We start from the raw sequence: 26,660 nt of genomic DNA, 5'->3' as shown, positions 1-26,660 counted from the left end.
TTTATTTCTAATTAAATATTTTAAGCAAGGGAAGAGGTCAACACTGTTGCTTTAGTGTTCAAGGTGCCAGGGTTGTCTTTCCAAAGCCCTGTCACATTTTGGGGTGGCCGGTTCTCGTACTACATCTCAAAAACATACATGTATGTTGTTGTCTGGGCAGAGTGTGCTCAGTGTTAAATTAAGTACTGTATCCTAAAGGGGCTTGTGTTCCATCTAGTGCAAGTTTCTGTCTATAGCTAGTGCTGCTGACAACGTATTTTACAAAGTCAGTTCTGATAACAATTATCCTAATGAAAAAACTGGGTATAAAAATCTGAAAGATTTTAGTTCATTAATGTGTGTTTAGGGAGGGAATGTAAATGATTAATAATAAGGTTTTGGTTACTTTTAAACAGGAACTATATAGTATATAGAAGCAAGGTGCAAAATTATCTTTGGCTTTTATGACACATTGTTAAACTTGTACATTTGAGATAAATACAAGTATAGCATACGCTATACATGTTCACTGTATACAGAGAAGACAAAGCTAAAAGGCCTGTTATGGAAAATTAAGACAAATTATCATCATCATTTACAGCTTTCAACACAAATATAAACCTTTAATACATGAATTATTATTATAGGCAGCATGAATTATTGCCAAGTCATATAGCTATAATAAAAGGTGATCTATAGCCAAGTAGTTATTTTTGCCTTTGAAACCCATATTAGCACTGACTTAACATAATAAATAACAATAATATAATAAACACATCAAGTGGAAGTCCCTGACAATTAAATAATACTAAATTAGGTATTGTGCAATTGTATATTCTACAGCAGTTAAAGTGATGCTCAACATCTTAAAGAATGTACCATATAAAATGCATTCCTGAACTTCTGAGACAAATCAAGATAAAATTTATTTAACAAAGACGTCCAGCAAAGACAGGCAAAAAAAAAAAAAGTTACCTGTATACAATTTTTAATGAATGCAAATAACCAAGTGCACTTGCAATTTCAGCAGCATAAAATCTTGCTCTCTGCTCTGGGAAGGTGCGCTCTCTTTGAAGATGAAAAAATAACTGAAAGCACATCATAGTAGAGGCATGAAAAATGTGAACTGATATGAATATGCAGCATAAAGAAGCATCAATAATATTAGTTTAGGCACACATGCCAAACAGAATATGGCTATTTGTTTAAATTATACTTCTACTTTTTGAGCTGCACTAATTTCTGCCATATCACCACATCTAATCAAGCCACACTCTCAATATACAAATCATGGTCTTTTAGCCATGGTCTTCAAGTACCTCTGCAGATGCTACTTTTGTTCCAGCCAATTTCATAATGCAGACCAATTTTTGCCTGTAAATAAGCAGATTTTTAAGAAATGCAAATGGATATACAAGTAAAGAAGTAACAAATAGTTACTTATAGTTTATGCTTCTTTAGCCTTTTGTAAATGTTATACTATCATGTACAGTATTTGTTATGGAGTGTGTAAGTGTAAATGGTCTGCTTAGCCTTTAATGAATTTCAGCTATTGACTCTTAAAATGACATTCATCCGTGCCTTTTTTTTGGATTGGAATTAAGATGCTCTGTGGCTGGAACCTTGAATGAAAAGTTCATGATGAAAAAATGCCAGAAACTCGACTGACAGTGCAAATTAAACGCAAGGGCCCCTTTACTCTGGAAGGAGGCAGTGCCGAAAGGGATTTATTGAACAGTTTTCACTGATGATCCACACCCAGTTGGTGGAATTTATCACATTTGCCGGAAAATACCTATGTTCTGGTAGACTTCAGAATCCCTTGGCCTAAGATTTTGCCACTAGATAGGAAAACTAAAGTCTTGTAACACAATACCTTCATTTGAACTAGATCTTCAAAGCAGGATTTTTAAGAATGAATATTTCTAAAGAAATATAATATTGTTCAGTGAATTGATCCATCCTGACAGTGACAAAAATATACTGGAATTGCTTAATGCACTTAACAGAGAGCAATGACATTACCCTTGAGTATTTGATGGCTTATATAAAGGTGCAACGCTTTGGGTAAACATTCAGTTCCTTATGCTGTTTGAGTAGGGAATTTCCAAACAAACTTAATCATTAGTTCTGTGGTTTATTTTAGGCAGTCATAAAATTTACTAGTGTCTGACTCTTATAGATAATTATACATTACTTTCACTTCAGTTATAGATGTTTGAAAATTACTGTGTGCTTGTTGACAAATCTATCAACTACCTACCTAAATATAAGCATACAGTGTGAGAAGCATAGCATGAAATTAATATAGGATATAGCAGGGTGGATAATGGATGGATGGATGATTGTGCAAACTTGTACGAAAGACATTAATGCAGTACAATTTTGCAAATTAAGCTTATCTTACAATCTTGTTGAAAACATCTTGGTACAGTTTAAGCATTAAGTAGCTCTAAAAGAATTGGTACTGTAATGTTTAGCGTTTGCTTCAAGAATATTGATGAAATTTATTTATTTTTTGATCCCTGAAGATTTTCTTCCTCTATTCTCACTTTTATATGGAGTTGATGTGTCTGATGAACGTTCACCATACAGCTTGGTCCTGCACCTCCTCCTCCTCAGTCAAGCCCTTTTCCTTCAGATATTCTTTCTCTTCCGCTGTACTTACATTCCAGTCACTGTTTTGCCAAGATATTCATTGTCTTTCCTCATCACATGTCCAGACCATTTCAACCTACTTTCCTATACCTTCTTTAATATCTGTTCCAATTTTGTTGTATCGATAACTGTCTGATTTGTTATTCTGTCATTTTTTGTTAACTGTACACTTTCACCTCAACATTCTCATTTCTTCCACATCCAACGTCTTCTCCTGCACTCTCTCTGCTGCTCATTTCTCAGCTACATAGATCACTGCTGGTCTTGACAGTCTTAAAAACTTTAATTCTTTCAACACACAATACTCCTGATGCCTTCTTCCAATTGTCCCATCCACACTGCACTCTGTGGGTTATCTTTGCATCTAATTCTCCAACTTGAACTACCACTGATCCAAGATATTTAAATTTATCCATTCTTTTCAATAGCTTTCCCTGCAGACTAACTTCAGAATACTGATCATCATTAAACCTCAAATATTCTGTATTCTTTCTATTCATCTTCAATACTCTATCTTCCAAAGCCTGGTGCTACTCAACATGTCATCAGCAAAAGGAATCCAACAGGGGGATTGGTCTTTTATCCCACAACATATTCGTAACCAAATCAAAGAGGTCAGGACTTAAAGAAGATCCCTGGTTCAGACCTTCCTTAACCGGGATCTTGTCTGTTACCCTAACATTGCTTTTTACAAGAGTCTTCACTTTCTCATAAATATCCTGGACAGTCCTCACATACTTCTCTGGTACTTCTTTCTCTCTCATTCACCTCCAGAATTCTTGCTCATAAGCCTTCATCCATTCAATAAACATCATATGCAGACTGTTTGCTTTTCATTATGCTTCTCTATGAGGTGTCAGAATATAAAGATTGCATTTATCCTACAAGATGTGTTCTGATTTGTCCTTCTGTGCACAGGAAAAGATGGCACAGATTACCCAGCCACTGTTCAATGTTCAAAATGGTTGGGAGTTTTTCCAAGGTTCCTGATAATCTTACCAAAAATTATTTTCCCCCATGTTTTAAAAATTAAGAAGGAGCTCAATTTCAACATGATAGCAGAGATGATGATTCATCAGTATGATGACTTGGTTGGAATGACATCCTTCCTTACATTGTTTCTTGCCTAAATTGACCAATTGATGTTAATATTTGAAGAACAGTGATACATGTGTCAGTTATGATATATTAGTTGTCCTTTCTAAGTTCATTTTAGTATTAAAGTAATTACTTATGTGACTTTAACATTTAGGAAAAGTATGTTAGAACGTCCAGGAGATTCACTGGAAGCTTTGAGTGATATACTTATTCCACACTGGACCAACATTATTTCATACTTCAAAGAAATTATACAATTTGCAAGAGGTAAAAAAAAATCCTACACGGAAAATAAGTCTTAGGCTGAAAACGAGTGGTTCTTGTCATAGAAGACTGACACCATGATTTGGAAAGCACAGACATTTTATTCTTCTCTCAGTCACACCATGGCCTACAGTGCACTATGAACACTAAGAGAAGGACCCTAAGCTATTGAATGTATTATGGAGTAATGTATAACGGAGTTGTATTAAAGAAAATTTTGAAAAATCTGTTTGTAAATGGGTGACATTTATATTTTAATTCTACTCCCAACTATTAATACTGGGACACAAACAGATGATGATATAATGAAGTGCTTCAACATCACTCTTTTAGGAAGATTACTACTCACTTCCTATAAAAGCATTATTTATTTTTGTGGTACCTAGTACTCAAAGAACAGTATATAACAACATATATTCGCTGACGACACTGCTATCATGGGCTGCATCAGGAATGGGCAGGAAGAGGAGTATAGGAACTTAATCAAAGACTTTGTTAAATGGCGCGACTCAAACCACCTACAACTGAACACCAGCAAAACCAAGGAGCTGGTGGTGGATTTTAGGAGGACCAGGCCCCTCATGGACCCCATGATCATCAGAGGTGACTTTGTGCAGAGGGTGGAAACCTATAAATACCTGGGAGTGCAGCTGGATGATAAATTGGACTGGACTGCCAATACTGATGCTCTGTGTAAGAAAGGACAGAGCCGACTATACTTCCTTAGAAGGCTGGCATCCTTCAACATCTGCAATAAAATGCTGCAGATATTCTATCAAGCGGTTGTGGCGAGGGCCCTCTTCTACGCAGAAGTGTGCTGGGGAAGCAGCATAAAGAAGAGGGACGCCTCACTCCTGGACAAACTGGTGAGGAGGGCAGGCTCTATTGTAGGCACAGAGCTGGACAGTTTGACATCTGTGGCAGAGCGACGGGCGCTGAGCAGGCTCCTATCAATAATGGAGAATCCACTGCATCCACTAAACAGTATCATCTCCAGACAGAGGAGCAGCTTCAGCGACAGGCTGCTGTCAATGTCCTGCTCCACTAACAGACTGAGGAGATCGTTCCTCCCCCACACTATGCGACTCTTCAATTCCACCCGGGGTTTGGGGGGTGGGGTGGGGGGCTTGTGAAACGTTAAAATTATACAAAGTTATTGTCTGTCTATATACCTACATTGTTATCGGTATTGTTATCACTCTTTAATTTAATATTGTTCTTTATCAGTATGCTGCTGCTGGAGTATGTGAATTTCCCCTTGGGATTAATAAAGTATCTATCTATCGATCTATCTATCTAAGAACAATGTGCTTTCCAAAGAACCATTTCAGTTCCATGACGCTAATATCCTCATCAAGATAGAGCAGTTCTACATTATACTGGCCAGTAATTTACATAATTTTTTAATTATGATAAATTGACCAAATGGTTTAATATAAAAAAAAAAAATTATATATATATATTATATATACACACAGTCATATGAAAAAGTTTAGACCCCTCTTAATTCTTTGGATTTTTGTTTATCATTGACTGAGCTTTCAAAGTAGCAACTTCCTTTTAATATATGACATGCCTTATAGAAACAGTAGTATTTCAGCAGTGACATTAAATTTATTGGATTAACAGAAAATATGCATCATAACAAAATTAGATAGGTGCATAAATTTGGGCACCCCAACAGAGATGGATGGAGGTATTTTTGACCATTCTTCCATACAAAATCTCTCCAGTTCAGTTAAATTTGATGGCTGCCGAGCATGGACAGCCTGCTTCAAATCATCCCATAGATTTTCGATGATATTCAAGTCAGGGGACTGTGACGGCCATTCCAGAACATTGTACTTCTCCCTCTGAATGAATGCCTTTGTAGATTTCGAACTGTGTTTTGTGTCATTGTCTTGTTGGAATATCCAACCCCTGCGTAACTTCAACTTTGTGACTGATGCTTGAACATTATCCTGAAGAATTTGTTGATATTGGGTTGAATTCATCTGACCCTCGACTTTAACAAGATCCCCAGTCCCTGAACTAGCCACACAGCCCCACAGCATGATGGAACCTCCACCAAATTTGACAGTAGGTAGGAGGTGTTTTTCTTGGTATGCGGTGTTTTTCTTCCACCATGCAAAGCGCTTTTTGTTATGATCAAATAACTCAATTTTTGTCTCATCAGTCCAAAGCACTTTGTTCCAAAATGAATCTGGCTTGTCTAAAAGGGCATTTGCATACAACAAGCGACTCTGTTTGTGGCGTGAGTGCAGAAAGGGCTTCTTTCTCATCACCCTGCCATACAGATGTTCTTTGTGCAAATTGTGCTGAATTGTAGAACGATGTACAGTTACACCATCTGCAGCAAGATGTTCTTGCAGGTCTTTGGAGGTGATCTTTGGGTTGTCTGTAACCATTCTTACAATCCTGCGCATATGCCGCTCCTGTATTTTTCTTGGCCCGCCAGACCTGCTGGGTTTAACAGCAACTGTGCCTGTGGCCTTCCATTTCCTGATTACATTCCTTACAGTTGAAACTAACAGTTTAAACCACTGAGATAGCTTTTTGTAGCCTTCCCCTAACCCATGACACTGAACAATCTTTGCTTTCAGATCTTTTGAGAGTTGCTTTGAGGATCCCATGCTGTCACTCTTCAGAGGAGAGTCAAAGGGAAGCACAACTTGCAATTGACCACCTTAAATACCTTTTCTCATGATTGGACACACCGGTCTATGAAGTTAAAGGCTTAACAAGCTAATCCAACGAATCTGGTGTTGCAAGTAATCAGTATTGAGCAGTTACATGCATTCAAATCAGCAAAATTACAAGAGTACCCAAATTTTTGCAAAGCCAGTTTTTCACATTTGATTTAAATTCATACAACTAAATACTGCTTCACTAAAAATCTGTTCGGAAAACATCCCAGTACTCAGATGCTCCTAGGAAATGAATGACATACCACTGTTATCTTTTTTGTTGAAAGTAAATTATTATGCAGGCTGAGAGGGGTTCCCAAACTTTTTCATACGACTATATATTACACACACACACACACACTATACTCTGAAACAAAAACTGGATTTTTTGTCAAACTAAAAGACGGCATTATTTAGGATACTAATAAAGAGGTGAATTTAGGCAATGACTCACAGAAAAAACAAAAACACAAAATAACATCACATCTTAATTATTTGCTGTTTCCTACCTCTCCTCCGTTAATGAAATCCAGTACAAAGTACAGCTTGTCTGCTGTTTGGAATGAATAATGCAGTCCAACCAAAAAAGGATGTTTGACGTTCTTTAGCAGTACATTTCGCTCAGCCATTATGTGTTTTTGCTGAAGAAAAACAGTATAAAAAATTAGGACAGTTATGGAGAGGTGATGATGCCTTGTATCACAATTTACACATTTCTTACCTCTCTCCTATTCAAAATAATTCTCTTCTGTAAAACTTTGATTGCATAGAATTTCCCATCTAGTTTATGTTTTGCAAGAAGAACCTTTCCAAACACATAATGAGACAAAATTTTAAATGTACATATGTATACAGTATAAGCATAACATTCGACAGGTAGTCAAACATAAAAACACATCACACTGTAAATGGAAACCAAACCCATGGTGTTGCTATCACCAGCATTTCTGTTCCCTGCCTGTAGTAGAGCATTAAAATCATAGGGAGCCTTGAGGTGAAAGGAAAATGTAAATTACAGGAAAAGCAAGACACACATTTTTTAGTTTAAACTACTAACATTGCATGCATCTTTGTCAGTATGAGCTATGAATAATATAGTTTGGTTGCTGATTGCCTAAGGAATTAAAGGAAGCTGGGGTATTAGTGGTCAATAAAATATTAATCTATGGGTGTTCGTCATATGGATTCTTCCAACAAAACAAGGTAATATTTACAAAAAGCAAATGTTGATCTGGCAAAATGGAAATGATAGTCTTACAAGATTATGAAAACATTTTCTGAGAGTCTTATATAAGAACAATCATTAAATGACAGCAGATAGACAGTATGAAAGTATTAATCAATGCCTCACTACTTAACTAACATATTTTCTAACCAGTAAGAGAAATAGGATACAGTAATATAGAGTCAAAATTCTGCAAACTTCCCAGTTCTTACAGACTTGCTTATGATTTACCGTGTGGCGCATGTGTACAGGCACCATTCTCATCCCTACCACCTCTGCCTCTTCATATCTTAAATCATTCTTGAGGCAGATTGAAGACTTAAGTGCCAGAATAAGTGAAAAATTTAAGGAAAACGTAATAAGTAATTGCAACACAAACACTGACTTAATCAGTTTTAACGCGGAAAGATGCCGACAAAAAAAGAGAAGCAGCAAGCACATCAACATCTGAGGAAACGAATGCTAAACGTACAGAGAAAGAGTATGGAAACTATGAACGCTCAAGTCAAGTGTGTTCACTGCATGTTATTGTGCTGTGCGCCGTTACTGGTATATAATATTACATTATACAACTGACTTTCATGCACATGCACTGCACTCACTATGACACACTAAGATTATGTAAATGAAGGCTACACCTGCAGATTGCTAAAAAAAAAAGTTGTATAGTGCAACTATAGCCTCACTCAACACTAACAAGAGACCAAAAAACAACCATCCACTAAATATGACATGTAAACATTATAAATAACAACATGTATATGTCATAATAAATGGTGGTTTAGCAACCTAGTGACTTGTGGGTAAAAGTGTCAATGATGGTAATGGTGCAAGTACTAACAGTACTATGCTCTTTGGCAGAATGGAGTAGAAAAAAAAGCAGGATGACTGAGGTCTTTAATAATACTCTGAATCTCTTAAGGCACAGCATGTATCCATATATGTTTTAAACAGAACAGAACCATATGAGAGTTATAGTCAGAGCTGATTTCACCACCTGCTGTAGTGCTTTGTGTCCTGGAGCTGAGAAAGTGCCATTTGAGGATGTTATGCATCTAATGCATCCTCTCTCCACCAAATAAGTTGGTGAGTACAGGTGGAGGTATGTAGTATCTCCTCAGAAGTCCAAAAAAAGTAAAAGAAATTATGAGCCTTCTTAACTATATTGTGTCTGTTTCAGATCGCTGGTGATGGTCATTCCAAAAAATTTAAAATGGATAACTATCTCCACTGTATCTTCTCTGAAACAGCCTGGAGTATGGTCTTCTTCCAGCTTCATAAAGTCTATAACAGGCTCCTTGGTTTTGCTGACCTTAACAGGGAGACTGTTGCCTTGGCCCCAGGTCAGAAAGCATGATGGAGCTGTGGCCACACTGATACAGGAGAACAATGAGTACAGTATTTAGTGAATCTGAGATTCACAACTTACATATCACTCTCACACCCACTTAAAGCAAATTGGGGATGTGAAATGGTTGGGCCATAGCCTATGTCTTCTAAATCCATCAGCCCTCTAAGTATTATTCTGAATATGCTTTTCTCAACACAGAATAGTGGGAAATCAGAGGCTATCCTAGAAGCAGGTGGCACTGGAGAGCAACTTACTTTGGAAAGGTTGCCAGTCTGTTGTAAGGAATTCTCACATTAAAAATATACTCATCCACAAAGGGGTTATTTAAAGTCTCCAAATAATCTGTAGCAGGAAACAAACGTCAACAGCAGAACCCAAGTAATGGAATCACACGTACATTCCACAAAAAGGTCATATGAGCTAAGATGTAGAACGGTGTGTTGATGGCAATGCTGCTTGCTGCATCTGATTGGATGGTTTGGGAAATATATACTGGAAAGGAGGAGTCTAACCTGACTGTAAGTGACATGTTTTATCTTTAAATAGTATTTTGGTCTATTTCACATTCTTTAGGGTATAATGGGAGTCCATGTAAATTTATTTCCTTTTTTGCAAGCAAAATAGCTCAAAATACTATTTAGATCTATAGGAAGGTTAATACCGAGTATATCAAAAGGTATTTTCATTAAGTCAATAACAATATGCAGCTCACAGACTAAATGATGGTGTTAAAGTACTTTGTGGAAAAACTTGTTAGATCAGGTAATCTCAACCCAAGAAAGAAGAACAGAATTATCATTAAAAATGGCACTTTCAGCTTAAACAAACCTTATACATTCAAAGTATACTTGGAAACAGCCAGCTACTCTACAGTACTTAATCATCTCATGCTAAAGCATTTCAATATAATATCCAGCATTTAGCTATAAAACTGTTAAAATACAGTGGGAAGTAGTACAGTAGTTTGATTCACTGCCCACATACTCAACTTACAGCAATGAAAGATGTTACTCCACTTTAAACAAACGCTACACAATAACCGTTTGTCAGTTAGTACAATCAGACTCTGGGAACATAATGAATTTAATTCATACCTTGCCAAAGCTTCCTTTTCCGATTAATTTCAGGAAAGCAAAGTCTGTTGGCTTAGCACTGTAAAAGGTATACAGTAAAATAAAAGTTTGTAAAATTTAAAATGCTTAACAAAAAACTATGACATCTGATTTAAAGATCAGAACTGTACAAAAAAGAAACAAACCACATACTGAGGATTTCCAGATGGTCCCAAATTTATATCACTGGAGGTAGAGTTGTTCTATATTGTGAAAACCAAAAAAAGAGAGAAAACAATTAAAGTATTAAAATATAACTGAATTTTTTGCCTGCTCTTTTTTCCTTTCTTAGAAATGCCACCTATACATGGCACACACCAGTTTCCAAAAAAATATAATGCCCTGCAATCACAAGTCATATTAGCATGTTAGCAGTAATGAAAACAGATTAATGAAGCACATTGTGTGTTGGTGCACTATCATAACTTTCAAATGAGTGAGGAAAAGCAAAAACACTAAAACAATCTATACTGTGTGCCAAAGGCGGCATTATTTAAAGAAGTACGGTACATTTTTTTGCCTTTACATTTTTACAACAGACTAGGGGGGCCAAGTACCCCTGGCGCCTTCGGCGCCCATCCCCCAGTTGTGGCCAGAATATTAGTAAAATCTGTATATGTACAAAAGAAAAATTACTATTTATTGGAGTCAAAAATCAAGAAATTCTATAAATATGTAAAAGAAAAATTATTATTTAACAGAGTAAAAATCACGAAATGATTAACAATTGGAGTATTCCCGTTAAACTGAGGTCCACTATGCTCGATGAGTATTTATAAGAGACTATATAAACGATCCATTCATTTTAACTAACATTCTTATTGATAAAATTTTTTTTTTTTTTAAATGACTCATTTAAATAACAGGAAAAATCACGTGAAAAATAAAGTGGTATGCAATGGGTCATTGTAACTCGACCTTCAGCTAACTAAATCACCTAAATACAAACATTGGTGTTATGAATAGATAATTTTTTTTTTTTATAGTTTGTTCCTGTGAAAGAAAGTTTACTCGATCAAAAAATAATGTAATTTATTGAATTATTAAAATAAATTATTGAAATAATAATGATTTATTTAAATTGAAAACCACAACGTTCTTGATATTTAAAACCACAACTTTCTTGATATTTTAGTTTATAATTTAAAAGCAGAATAAGAATCTGAAAATCTAACAAAATCACATTAAAGTTCGATAAATTCTGAAAAGAATGATACCAAAAATATATATGTAGGTTTTAAACTAAGCCAGATTTAAAGCGTGATAAAAAATGTCATACATACATATACACATACATATACACACATATACACACACACACACACATTATATATATATATATATATATATATATATATATATATATATATATATATATATATATATATATACACACACACACACATACACACACATATACACATACAGTATATATACACACACACATATACTGTATATATATATTTATTAGATTGTATTACTTATGAACAATATACATCAGTATCTATTGTTGAGGCCCTTCTATCAGCATTTTAGCCTTATTACGACAGATCCGAAGTACAAGCCATGGAGTAAGAATGTCTACAATGTTGTGCACCACCGAGTCCTTTTTCTCTTAACCTTATTAAATGGGCCCAACAAAGTATTTGCTTATTATAGGGAAGTTCACATGCTAATCTAAAATGAGAGAAAAAAATACAGTGTTTAAAAATGTAATAGTTCCTTCTATGATAAAAAGAGGGTGATTCCACCATCTATAATAATAAATAATAATAATTCTTTGCATTTATATAGCACTTTTCTCACTACTTAAAGCTCTCAGCAATTTCAGGTTAAGGGCCTTGCTCAAGGGCCCAACAGAGCAGAGTCTCTTTTGGCATTTACGGGATTCAAACCTGCAACCTTCCGATTGCCAGCGCAGATCCCTAGCCTCAGAGCCACCACTCCACCTAAAAAACAATGTTGAATATTTGTTTTTTACTGACATACTATCTATCCTAAGCATTCGTTTTATAAACCGCTTTTTCCATTATAAGGTCACAGGAAGCCAAAACCCATCCCAATAGCACTGGCAACAGCACAGGAAATGATACAATTTAGTACTACAGTTACCTTCTTCTTAATCACATTTATCCATTCTTGTGTCACAACTAATCCAGACTGGCCTATTTATCTACCATTATCTAGGTTATCAGAACAGGTCAGTGAATAAATTCAATGTAAATACTGTATTTCAAAGATCTATCCATGTAAGTAACTTTTCTGTCATTAATCACACATTGATATATATATATATAGATATATATATATATATATATATAGATATATATATATATATATATATATATATATATATATATTATAAACATAAGGCAAAGTGACAGAGTCAACTTTTTCGATATTGCCAAATGATTTATTTGCAATTTAGAATCTGAAGGTAGGTGTATATATATATATGAGAGAGAGAGAATCTGTACCATAGTTATGGAAATTATCAAGCTACTATGCAATAAATTTGTGCACAACACTGGTGAAATCCTGTTACTGCATTGCATTGTTGAGAAATCTTACTTCTTGATTAAGAAAATCATTCAGTCCCACAGCGACATTGCCTGGGTGTCTTACAAACCTTTGGCCATACAAATGAGCTTTTACCTTGTGGTTCACTACTTTTGATAAGGTATTTAAAACATTTCAGGCTCTCATCGGCACCAGGAACATCTCTTTTGAAACACATTGTATGAAACAGTATTGGACTGAAATTAGGTACACATTACAACTATCCATTTTATTTCCTTACTTTACAGTTATTAATCTCACAGTAGGGAAAAAAGTATTAATTTTACAAAATTAGTCTACACAGGATAACTACATAGAAAACCTGATTTAAACGTAAGTTATTTAAAATACTAACTTTGTCATCTTCATCTTCTGAGGGATCAGAGAGGTTCTTTGGCTTATCCATCTGAAGAAATGCCCTCACATCAGGACTGAAAAAGTTATCAAAAAAGGTGTTACATTTGCAAAGTAACAATCAATTTATGTGAGTAACATTGCAAAATTCCTTGTGTTAATCAAGCAACTGGTCAGCAACTGACTCATTTGAAGAAATTAAATTTCATTTTGGTAAGGCGCTCAATGCTTAACTGACCAGTTGACTTTATATTTTAGGAATCCTAAAGTCCTAAAGACAGTAAGATATGGATATACTAAGCTTGTCTTCAAGCACAAAGCCTGTGTTTTTACTTCCTGTAATATCCCTTTTAGCTACTAACACTAACATGCTTTTCACATGCAATTCCTCAAAGATAACTAACAAGTTTTTTGTTTTTTTTTAATTACCCTATGTAATTACAAATTACACTTTACAGTACTCAGATTAATTTAAATGTAATATACTTACTGGTTGCTAAGCTGGGGATGCGTAACTATTCTCTGAATAAATTCATTTAAACCTGCTCGCCTTTGCTGTATAAATTCTGTTTAAAAAAGAGAGATATTATTTATTAATTTAATAATGCTTTTTTAAAATAGTAAATTAACAACCATGCTTACCTTATCATTTTTGCATCTTTAGTCAAAGAGCGCTAATCCATGTTAGTTCTTTGTGACATATAAATTCACTTTTCTGCTTGATCTTTAGAGGTTTAGCTTAAAGATTTAAGTATCTTTGAACACTCACCCATTTACCATTTTAACCAGTTGCTGTAAAAATGTATTAAACTGGAACAAATAAGGAATGGATACTCAGTACTGATAGAAGTTAAAGAGTGACTAGGATTTCCACTTATTTATGGTGCTGATAAGTTTCAGCATCATTAGAGCTGAAGGTTTGCCATGGGAGGTGTATCAATTACTGACCACACCCAACTATGATCATCACCAGTAACAACCATGTAAGCTAAGGAGGTGATGATTTACCTTGGCATGATTTAAAAAAAAAAAAACCAAAAATGTGAAGTCCCTGAACAGAAACGGAATGAACTCCTTCACAACATGCAGTGCACTAGATCGATTAACTGACTGATACCACAGGCAAAGGACGTCTGTATTTTCTACTAACAAAAACAGATACAAGCAAAGAAGTTTTCACGAATACTTGACCCCTTTACCTGATAATTTAGGGAAAAAACAACTGTAGAAGTAACACCTGCATTTTCTGTTCAGATAATTATTATACTATATATAGAATACTATCCTAATATTTCTGCTTGTTTCTGAATAGAGCTACCTGTGGCTAGTATAGTATTTTATTAAAGCCAATGCAAACAATGTCTCCAACACACATGTGGTATGTGACAGTACAGCTCTACCTTAACTTGGATATTATACACATTTCTTCTGTGAAGTGCTGCCGTATGTAAGTCTCTCTACAAATAAATTATGCAATTGGAACCTCTGGTACTTTCCTCTGTGTGTTTGGGATGGTTCTTCCATTTTTTCTCTCTAGTACTTAATCTCAAATTTCCTTTTCTTTCCCTAACATCTGCTGTACCTTGAGCTTATTTGTTACTTTTGGGGATATGATTTTAATCATATTCTTCTTTTTATAAGCAGTTATTCCTGGCTCTGGTGCAATTATCCAATAACGTATGTGGAAAAACCCAGCCAGTGATCAATCTGTATTAATTACAGTTACCCAATTCATACAGTATTTGATGTAGTCTTATTCATCTACAGCAAAACACAAGCAGACAAAGCTGTTCACTTTCACCAGTACTTTTTATAACGAACATCAAACCACTTGATCATTAGCAACAGCCAGAAATAAATTAGTTGACAAGGCAAGGAATGGAACAAAACGTATCCCTCTATCCATATGATATGGTTCTCTTCATTACTAATCCAAACTCATCACTGCAAATTGTACTAAATCTACTAGACAAATATTTAGAGGACCTCTAATTTTAATAAAAGCATGCAATTTCCACTTGTACACTGTACCATGTTATGGCACTTTCCATTGATTGCTTCAGAAAAGTTTATACATTTGTTAGCCATAGTTACTAAAAAACAGAGACCTGTTCAATTTCTGCGGTATGACGGAAACCATCAAACAAAATGTTCATAGGTGGTCAACACTTCAGCTTTCTTTAGCTGGGAGAAATATTACTATTAAAATTAATATCCTTCCAAAACATATTTCTTTCAGAATATTCCCATAGGCATTAATAAATCCCTCTTCAAAAAGCTAAACTGTAAGATCATTTACTTGGAAAGATTAAAAGCCACATATCAAAAGGATGATGGTACAAAGATCGAAAGAAGAGAATGGAATGGTGTAACCAGACTTCCAACTTTACTTCTGGGTTGCAAATATTTGTACCTTCAGGCAGTGGAACAAAGTAGATGGTGTTGGGAATTCGCTTTTGGGTTACTCTGGCCTGGGAAAGCCAGAAGGCTAAAGGTTTACTATTTTTCACCCTTTTTGTGTATTCATACAATTGCTTACTTATTTTAAATAAAATCCTTACTTTGGTCTTTTTAGTCAACTTTTGGTCTTGGTGATGCCTCATAAGTGCACCTGAAGTTAACACACTGTCCTTATGCTTTGTATTGTTCTCCAGCCACCAATAATTATCACCAATTTACTAACAATTCAGTTGAGTAACACTTGACTAAAATGTGGAACATATGTAAGAAACAATTTAAATTAAGAGAGACAATATTCTGTGCCGCTCCATTGCAGGATAATTTTAAATTCTAGTCCTCTTTAACTTAAACAGTATTTAAATTTGAAAGTCATTAGGTATTTGGACCATTAGAGAACTTTAAAGGGGACAAACACATTGTATAATCAGCTGTGTTTTAAATATGGAATTCTTTCAACACATCATTTCCCTACTTTCAAGTCAGAAACTTTGCTAAAAGGAACATGTCTAACTTCCCTAACCTTCCATCGCCATCTTCGCTTGAATATAATTTTAGCTTGGAATGAGACAAATATATTTGTAGACTTGATCACTTAATGTCATGGTGCACTCCTCTAGATGATTGTAGGCAAACACTGGGAAAGAGACATCTCTATTAATATCTCGGGAAGGGAATGGAAGTTAATTATCCATGGTATAAATTCATCAATCTGTGCAACACACACTTTAATTAATCTTAAAGCAGTGCATTGTACACATCTTTCCAAACTAAAATTATCAGAAATATATAAGGGACTAGAACCTAATTGTAAACAATGACCATTTATGACCAGGTTAAATGTTGTAATACTGCCCTCAACAATCACTTTATGGAAAAAGATGTTTACTTATTTGCCAGAGAGGGACAGCCTTACAATTAAACCTAATCCTGTAATGGCATTGTTGGGACTAGATTATAATGCAATAAACTCAGTGATCCTCTATACTACAATGCAAGTGCTGCCAACTTGCTTACCTAGAAGAACTCTAATTCACCCTACATAACTCAATGGAAATTAAAATATAATATAATCTAAATTAACTCTTTCTGTGTGGAACATGCCGAGTGCTTTCAAAATTTGGGCAGGTATTAAAGTTATCTTGAAAAAAGTCTGTCAGGCTGCTACTTATACTTCCATCTTACTTCTGGTGTGGATGTCCCCTTTTCTCTCCAACAGTAACCAATCAATTGTCTTCAAGACTGCATCCCCTCTGTACATGGTCCACTTGTCTAAGCATCTACATACAACCGCTACTCTACTTGATTCATCAACACAACTTAATCATCCACTCCGTCAATGTCAAAACACAGCTCTAACACATCTCTTCACATTCTCTAAGTGGGTCTATTTGTGGAGCTCATTCTGTCATAATGTTAAAATCCAAATTTACATCTTTCTTAATTACTACTCTCTTTACTTGATGGTTTTGACAGTCAATGCTATTTTCTGAGACAGTATATTTACGCAGTGTGATAGGGACAGTACTCTTGGGTCTCATCATACTCTTTGCTATCACTGGAGGGGATACTGGTTATATATGAAAATTTCCACAACTATTACTCACTCAGTCACTGCTATAGTCATTCTTGTTGGTTTGATTTATAATGCTCTAATTGACACATGCAGTTTAAAATATCAGGTATATGTCTAATACAGTAAAATCTTGATTATCCATCACTCGATTAACCGTCAGGGCAAATAAAAAAACAAAAAAAATCATTGTGCATGCCAGCGTCTACCTATTACTAATGCCACATGATACGCTGCAATTATGCACATTGGGACAACTCTACCTGTTGCTAGCACTTGGTGTTTTTCCCCAGAACCACATGTCAAGGCACATATTGAAATCACAGTGTTAGTTACATACCTTCAGCTTTAATAGTATTTTGTAGCTTTTCTCTTTTGTTAAAATTAAACTAATATATGTTGTTATGGCTGATAAAAGTGTGTGGTGTTGGAATTGTCACAAAAAATTGAAATTATTGAATGTTTACGAAACGGCAAAAGCACTTTTATTTTAGGAATTGGAAGAACAACAGTGAGCGATATAAAGCTTGATGCCGACAAAATTGAAAAACATGTTGAAAATGGAAACTACTGAAACAAATGTCATTCTGTATTAATGTCAATATTCTTCTGCATTGTAATTTCCTTTTTAAATTCTGTTATATTATGTTTTGTTAATATATTGTGATGTGCAGGCAGCTTGTGATGCGCTGTTCAGTATCAGAAAGGGCAGAATGCTGTGTAAGTGCTAGGACTGGATGAAGGGCTTCTGTTCTGTGAGGGGCAGACATGCCTCTTAAGAGATGAATGACAGGAGAAGTTAGGAGAAAAAGGAAAGTGCCGCAGACGGAAGTTTTGATTAGGGAGTCAGGAGACAATAAGCAGGTGTGTTTGCAGGTTAGAAAATGAATGTGAGTGGCAGGAGATAATTGGTAGGGAAAGCTTTCTTTTATTGTTTTGGAGGATGTGCTCTGTAACCCAGATTTCGGAGTATCAAGCAGGGCATTGTTTGTTATGGAATGAAGACTCCAAGTAAAACGTAGAAAACCTGTACCTCTGACTTGTATTTGCTTATTACACTGGTCATTACAATATATATATAAATTTATTAATTTTGTTAATATGTATTTATTTGCAAAAAAAAAAAACTAACTATACGCTAAACTAATCTACTGCACATCATTTTTAAAGTAGCTGTTCTGTTACCCTCCTTTATCTTATCATCATGGCCTCAGTCCCGACCCCTGACGGATAATCAAGGTTTTACTGTATTCTGCTAATATTCAGTGCTATATTTTTGAATTTTATTTTTATATTTGATAACATACTGTAATGTTGTTTGCGGTCATCCTTGTGCTAGTACTGTTTTTTTTTACCCTACTATATAAAATAAAAATTGATTAGTTCAGTCTTTCACAGGAACCTATATCCATAAACCTAGGCATCTAAATGATTCCAGGTTGAAAAAAGTATGATCATTAACAGACATCAAACTCCAAGTGTGCAGCTAATGTACTACAAAGTAGGGTCATTTATGGCACAGCTGGCTTAAGAATCAGATATTTCTTCACTCAACAGTACACTGTGCAAATTTTCAGTCACAAATGATTCAGCTCATAAAAGAACAGTTTCAGAAACAGTTAATGTAGAAGTAGTGCTGTTATTTAAAAGAAAATGGATTTTCTTTTCAAAACTGATAAACTAAAGTTTAAACAACCTAACGTATGAAAGTGTTAGAAATCCCCCCAAGAAAAACTGAAACATAGAATTAACTGTTCCTGTAATACAACTAACAGACACCTAACCAGATATTTTATGTTGTATACTAAATTTGATTTTACACCCTCTATGTGACAAAAAAGCACTTTTTATATTCAGTATGAATTTATATATTCCCTTATTAAGCCATCATTTAAAACAGTGAAAAACAACATACATTTAAACATGTAGAACTAGCAAAATAATAATAAAATAACTCTTCTAACAGGAAAATTGGAGATGGAGATACTTACACAGAAGCACTGAAGTTTGAAACACATCAAAGAACATGTCTGATAAATTGAAAAACAACATGGAGCATAAACTTATTGCTAATAACTGCACCTTTGAAAACCTGGAATCTTGTCAGATACTTTAGCAGTGCATCCACAGAAAAACTGGAGTTCCTTTCTTTTGGGCAATTGCGTAGTGCAAATGTACAGTGTGTATATGTAAATATAAATGCAATTTGCTGTTGATAATCTTACTGTGTTAAACAAAATGGATTTGAAAAGGAATGACACACAACCAGTAAATTTTAGGGAAGAATGTCTACAAATATCACTCTGGCTCTGAAGCAGCTTGCATGAGAAGTGTTCCAGCATGGATGTTTTTTTTATCTGTCTGAATTAACTTTTTTTTTTTTTTTTTTTTTGAAAAGCAGTAATTGGTTGTGTTAATGATATTTTAGCCTGGGACTTTCATTTCACATTTCTCCAGGTTGTTTGCAGAACATGTCCAGCACTTTTGAGTGCTGTGATTTATTGATATCATAAACCAAATAGGACTATACATTTATGAATATCAACCATATTGAAATCTCTGTGTTAAATGTTTACAATACACTACCTGGATCAAAGTTGTCCCCAAATATTCGTTTTGCTGGAAGCTTCAAATTCATTGTAGGAAACTGCTTCCTTAGCTGTATAGGAGAGCAAAGGTGAAATAATTTGATATTGAAAAAGTCTTCACACTAAAGACAAGAGTGAGGACAAAACAATTTACTTACTGTGTTATAAAGCTTATCAAATTCTGCGTATCTCCTGAACACAAACCACTCATGTCGGCCCACAGCCACAATAACTTTGTAAACCTATGTAAATCAAAAACACACATTTTTCAATGATTTATTGTTTTTCAGTGTATCCTTCAGCAAATAATCTTTACATTGGAAGTCTCAAGCATAAAACTTTCATATAAAGTGGGATATAAAATCAGAGAAACTGGATTCATGGGAGGTAATAAAAAAAAAAAGTGGAAAAAAAACCCAAACAAACAAAAAAAAAAAAACACAGCACTTACTCACACATACACAAACAAAGAAGCCAGGAAAGAAAATATCAGGCTCACTGCATGGAAATTTTCTACCTCGTTATTCAAAAAGGGTCTTAGCACACTGCTATTATTTTACACACAAAAAAATACCCTATGCTAATCAAGTGTTTTATCAGGTGAACTGTTAAAAATTTTTCAATGCAAAAGAATACAAAATGAAATATTTTGTTGTATACCTTGGCTTGAAGTGTAAAAAAAAACAAAATTCTTTAAAAAGTGACTAATAATTCAGAATCTTTAACTTGATCAGAACCAATGCTCTGGTTTAACATAAGCCAACAGCAATTATCAGGCAAACTAACACAGAGAGTAGCCTGGTTTTGTGCAATGCTTCTTTCAGATGTTACAGAAGTATTTGGTCTCTAGTGTGCATTAATGACTAGTGTACAAAATAAACGGTGTTCCCAGTCTCGTCTTGGGGTGTACTTCAAGTATTGTACCCAAGCACACACATGCTTATAGCAGTTCCTTGATTTTCTACTGCCTTCAGAGGATGAGGGTGTAGATTTCTTTCTTTTAAAAAAAACAAAAAAAAAAAAAAAAACAACACCCCATGAGGTGCAGAGTAACACTCACTTCTTCATCATCTTCCATTGGGATTGCAGTTTGCCCAGAAAATTGACACATTTATATTTTTGTCTGCACATTGATTTCTATACATATTTTAATTGTGAAAAACCATGTATATTAAAACTGCTCATTTAGTTGTGTGCGCCACATTCCTTATTAACTCTTCCTTGAATGAACCAGTAATGAATTTACATAAGACATGAACTGGTTTTCTTTCTTTGTGCACTTCTAAATGCAACTGTAATGGTGACCATATTATCTTTTACAGTGGATTATATGCTTTATGCATGGGACCGCAGTATTATGTACAGGGATTGCAGACTAAAGTGAAAATGAACAAAGCAAATGACAATGCCAAGGTGATATGTATAAAAATGGCTTGAAATGATCCTTGGATAGAAACATGTACAGCTGTCTTTGTATTCAACGGATAGTGCTACAGTTTAATACATGTGTTTGCTTTGTACCCAATATCTACTAAAAGAGAACTGAAGATCCTGAAACCCAGGGATGAATTAATTTTTTATGAAAATCAATTCTATTAGTTTCCTAATCATGGTAGATTTAGCAACCTTCCAGGTCCAATCCTATATTAATGACTACTAAATGGAATACCTTTATGAATTAAAAATTAGATTCCTCCTCCTCTGGTGATCATTTTTTTCAAACTTTTTTCCAGCTCCACTCAACCTTCATTTATTAACTTGTTTAAGTCATACCCTTCCTGCCATCTGGCATTCACTTCTTTCACTTACATTCTTTAATTACCAGCTTCCTTAAATTGGAAGTATTATCTGTGTAATCTTCTGCATAGTGCTCCGATGCCATCTTGTAGCCAGTTATTGTTGGTATGGCAGTTTTACATGTAGATGACAAAGGAGCCTCTGTTTTTGTGGCATGAGTGTGAGGAGCCCTGATTTAGGACCTACACACAAAATAGCTTGGACAGCACTTGGACAGTTGGGGGATTTAACGGCTCTTGAAACACACAACTCTGGGGGAAAAAAAAAACAAACTACACTTTAATGCTGTAGAATGACTGTCAGAGTGTAAGGGTGAGAGCATTCGTTGTTTAGCAGTACCTGGATTCCTGCAGCATAACACACAGCCATTATTATAGAAGTGTTCATAGATGATGCACGTCAAACACCAGTTAAGAAAATGGCAAAACCCCCTGAAAGAGCTTTCTGGTCTGTGGCATCATATTGCTTTTGGACCACTCTGTGCCAACACTACTTAGGATACAGTACTTCCTGTCAAGCATCAATAGAAAGTCATGAGAGACTACTTATCCCTTATATCGTTAGGTGGAACAGTCATGTCAAGTGGCTTTATTGTTATACCATCCATACATAGTAGGCCTATTGCAGAACATAGTGGCATGAAATAAAATTCCCAAGGACAACCATGTGACATTTAAATAAACAAAAGGAAAAGTGCAAGACAAGTGAAGAACTATACTATACTACAAATTAAAAAAAAAATAGATAAATGAATAAATATCCATCCATCCATTTTCCAACCCGCTGAATCCGAACACAGGGTCATGGGGGTCTGCTGGAGCCAATCCCAGCCTACACAGGGCACAAGGCAGGAACCAATCCCGTGCAGGGCGCCAACCCACCGCAGTAAATGAACAAATAATAATAAAGTGAATAGATCATAATAATTTGAAACAGATAGTAATAAACATTAAATATGATGGCTGATTGAAAAGTAATGACTGTCCCCATTTCTCTTTCATGGAGTTAGTCATGAAAATACTGCACAGGTGTTTGTGATCAGCATACATTGACATGTGGTAACCTAAAGTTGGACCACAGTAGTCATCAACATTCTATCACAACAAGTTGAAGCACCTTGTATGTGTCTATGAGAGAACAGATAGGGAAAAGCAGTAATGAAACTCTCAAAATGCTATGGCAGGCACACGGTAAATGAAACAATTAGCTATGCTGCTCTATTTCAGTGGTTGGGAGTACTTTAAGGTCAGCAACATGCGAGTGAATGACAAAGCATGTTCGAGAAGGCCATCCATTTCCTTTACAGATACTAAAATTGCCAAGGCTGATAAACTTTTGCAAGACTTTAAGCTTTACTTGGCATCTGGTTTGAATGGACTCAACACATTACAAAGAGAAACTGAAAATGCGTTGCATGTACTCCAGGTGGGTCCTGAGAAATCTCATGGAACAGCAGATGCAACAACGAGAAGATGCACTTTTTTTCTCCATGACAATGCCCAACTGCATGTTTCTGCTGTTGCACTGGCAGCACTAACTAAAATTAGTGAGAATGCATTGGAACATCCTCTGTATAGCCCTCATTTAGGGCTGTGTGATTTCTGGGTATTTCCAATACTGTAAAAACAAGTATGCGGAAAGAAGGTCTTGCCAGATGATGAAGTGAAAAATGCCACAGGTCACATCACTAAAAATGATGTTGCAAAATAGTCTGTTTCTGGTCTTTGAATAGTTTTTAAAATGTAAAAAATGTATTCAATATGAAGAACACTACATTGAAAAAGAAAAATGTTCAGAGCTTACGGAGTCATGAGATGTTTCAATCAGCCCTTGTAACAAAAACTACTACTAATAAAAAAAGAGTAGCAACAACTGTAACAAATATACAGTACTACATATAAATAAGCTACTAGGAGCAGATCTGAGAGCACGGGGGCAGCAGACCTTGGGATGGGCGAAAGCATTCCTTCACAATACTATAGGCTTTGCACCACTTTATAAAATGTCTTTAACAGAGGGCAGAGAGGTCTCAATGATTTTTCCTGCTGTGTGCACTATGTATTCTGGGAACTTACGGTCAGAGATTCTGCAGTTACCAAACCAGACAGCAATGTAACGTATCAGAACACGTTCGGTGGTGTCCCTATAGAATGTGATGAGAATGTGGCAGGGGTAGGCTTGCCTTCTTTAGCTGCCGAAAGACGCGGCGACACTGCTCAGCTTTCTTGGTTATAGAGGTGGTGTTAATTGACCAAGTAAGGTCAGCTACCAGCTGTATGCCAAGGAAGATGGAGCTCTTGACTAGTTCCACTACAGAGGCCTCGATGGAGCTCTTGACCAGTTCCACCACAGAGGCCTCAATGTGCAGTGGGGTGTGAACAGCACAGGCCTTTCTAAAGACAACAATCATTTTTTGTGTCTTGTCCACATTAAGAGACAGACTGTTGCATTTGCACCAGTCCGACAATGGGCCGAGAACACAGCAATGGGGAACAACATTGCTCAGTGTGTTGGTGCAATACTGGAGATGATGTTTCCGACACAGACTGTCCAGGCTATCTGTCAGGAAGCCCAGGATTCAATTGCATGGGAAGTGCTGTAGCCTAGTAGACTCAACTTCTCCATGAACTTCAAAGGAATGATTGGGATGAAAGCTAAACAGAAGTATATAAACACACACACTGCTTTTTCAGTACAACTGTAGTGTTGAAAATTCACATAAGGTTTGAGGTGATCAGCAACTTAAGGAATCTGCAGTAGCTAATAGTTTCCTGTGTTGTTTGTTGAATGCTGGACATGACATCTCTAGCAACTGTATAGCTGTTAAAGTTCACCATGGCTTCTTTTTTCTGTGTGATGTTTAAGGGCAGAGGGTATCACAACACCATACACCTGCCAGTTCATTCCAGCATGCAGTCCTGGTGCAGTGCGAATATTCACCAGAGTATTTGGTACTAGTGGGTAAACAAACGTTTTCAACATTCTGATACTCCCATTTGAGCAGTGCTGTGAAAAGGTATTTGCCCCCTCTGTTTTGTATATTTTACAGTGACTAGTCTGAGTGAACACACAATACAGTTCTTAAATTATCATTTTCTTTACTAAAGGAAAAATGTCATCTAACACCCCAATAACCCATTTGCAAAAGTAATTGCCTCACAGTTTCAGCACTTGGTTTACAGCACCTTTGGCAGCAATAATCACAATTAAATGCTTCCTATAATTTAAAATAGGCTGAGGTCTTTTATCCCACTCTTACTGAGAGAAATTATTTAATTCAAACACATTGGCAGGTTTATGAACATGCAGTGATGGAACTTGAAATGAGCATATCATCTCTGCTGGGTTCAGTCCTTTCCTGATTGGTAAGGTTTGACAATTTTTTTCCTCATCTCTACTGGAATTTCCTTTGTTTGACGTTTAGCGTTCTTTTAGAAACACTGTGGTGGTGACTCACACAGGAAAGGTCAACATATGGTGAGGGTTTAGATTCAACAGGGCTAGCTGCATTCAGGTCTGACCATGTTTACTCAGCAGAGTTTATCAATTAACTTTGGTGTGAGTGAATAACTATATTTTTAATATATTTCCATTTATCTAATATTTTATTTATATATATATATATATATATATATATATATATATATATATATACACACACACACACACACACACACACACACACACACACACATAATACAGTCATATGAAAAAGTTTGGGAACCTCTCTCAGCCTGCATAATAATTTACTTTCAACAAAAAAGATAACATGGTATGTCTTTCATTTCCTAGGGACATCCGAGTACTGGGGTGCTTTCCAAACAAAGATTTTTAGTGAAGCAGTATTTAGTTGTATGAAATTTACTCAAATGTGAAAAACTGGCTGTGCAAAAATTTGGGTCCCCTTGTAATTTTGCTGATTTGAATGCATGTAACTGCTCAATACTGATTACTTGCAACACCAAATTGGTTGGATTAGCTTGTTAAGCCTTGAACTTCATACACAGATGTGTCCAATCATGAGAAAAGGTATTTCAGGTGGTCAATTGCAAGCTGTGCTTCCCCTTGACTCTCCTCTGAAGAGTGAAAGGATGGGATCCTCAAAGCAACTCTCAAAAGATCTGAAAACAAAGATTGTTCAGTATCATGGTTTAGGGGAAGGCTACAAAAAGCTATCTCAGAGGTTTAAACTGTCAGTTTCAACTGTAAGGAATGTAATCAGGAAATGGAAGGCCACAGGCACAGTTGCTGTTAAACCCAGCAGGTCTGGCAGGCCAAGTAAAATACAGGAGCGGCATATGCGCAGGATTGTAAGAATGGTTACAGACAACCCACAGATCACCTCCAAACACCTGCAAGAACATCTTGTTGCAGATGATGTATCTGTACATCGTTCAACAATTCAGCACAATTTGTACAAAGAACATCTGTATGGCAGGGTGATGAGAAAGAAGCCCTTTCTGCACTCATGCCACAAACAGAGTCGCTTGTTGTATGCAAATGCTCATTTAGACAAGCCAGATTCATTTTGGAACAAAGTGCTTTGGACTGATGAGACAAAAATCTGAGTTATTTATAACAAAAAGTGCTTTGCATGGTAGAAGAAGAACACCGCAATCCAAGAAAAACACCTGCTACTTACTGTCAAATTTGGTGGAGGTTCCATCATGCTGTGGGGCTGTGTGGCTAGTTCAGGGACTGGGGCCCTTGTTAAAGTCGAGGGTTGGATGAATTCAACCCAAAATTAACAAATTCTTCAGGATAATGTTCAAGCATCAGTCACAAAGTTGAAGTTACTCAGGGGTTGGATATTCCAACAAGACAATGACCCAAAACACAGTTCGAAATCTACAAAGGCATTCAGGTAGAGGGAGAAGTACAATGTTCTGGAATGGCTGTCACAGTCTCCTGACTTGAATATCATCGAAAATCTATGGGATGATTTGAAGCAGACTGTC

The 26,660-nt window shown here is 35.8% G+C and overlaps 1 protein-coding gene across 2 annotated transcripts in view; it reads right to left on the bottom strand.

The window, feature by feature from the left end:
• sgk3 (serum/glucocorticoid regulated kinase family member 3) overlaps window positions 1-26,660 on the bottom strand; it is a 90,440-nt gene that overhangs the window by 16,141 nt on the left and 47,639 nt on the right. For both annotated transcript variants that reach the window (XM_028803591.2, XM_051929172.1), the window contains exons 3-11: window positions 20,064-20,147; window positions 19,904-19,976; window positions 13,778-13,853; window positions 13,289-13,364; window positions 10,528-10,577; window positions 10,357-10,414; window positions 7,408-7,491; window positions 7,196-7,327; window positions 955-1,067 (exon numbers count right to left, since the gene is read on the bottom strand). In XM_028803591.2, the coding sequence (XP_028659424.1) occupies window positions 955-1,067; window positions 7,196-7,327; window positions 7,408-7,491; window positions 10,357-10,414; window positions 10,528-10,577; window positions 13,289-13,364; window positions 13,778-13,853; window positions 19,904-19,976; window positions 20,064-20,147 (746 nt within the window). The remainder of the gene's footprint in view (window positions 1-954; window positions 1,068-7,195; window positions 7,328-7,407; window positions 7,492-10,356; window positions 10,415-10,527; window positions 10,578-13,288; window positions 13,365-13,777; window positions 13,854-19,903; window positions 19,977-20,063; window positions 20,148-26,660) is intronic.

The sequence above is a fragment of the Erpetoichthys calabaricus genome, chromosome 6, assembly GCF_900747795.2.
Source record: "Erpetoichthys calabaricus chromosome 6, fErpCal1.3, whole genome shotgun sequence".
Taxonomy (NCBI): Eukaryota; Metazoa; Chordata; class Cladistia; order Polypteriformes; family Polypteridae; genus Erpetoichthys; species Erpetoichthys calabaricus.
The sequence above is the reverse complement of the archived record's forward strand: the minus strand, read 5'-3'. Positions and strand labels throughout refer to the sequence as shown.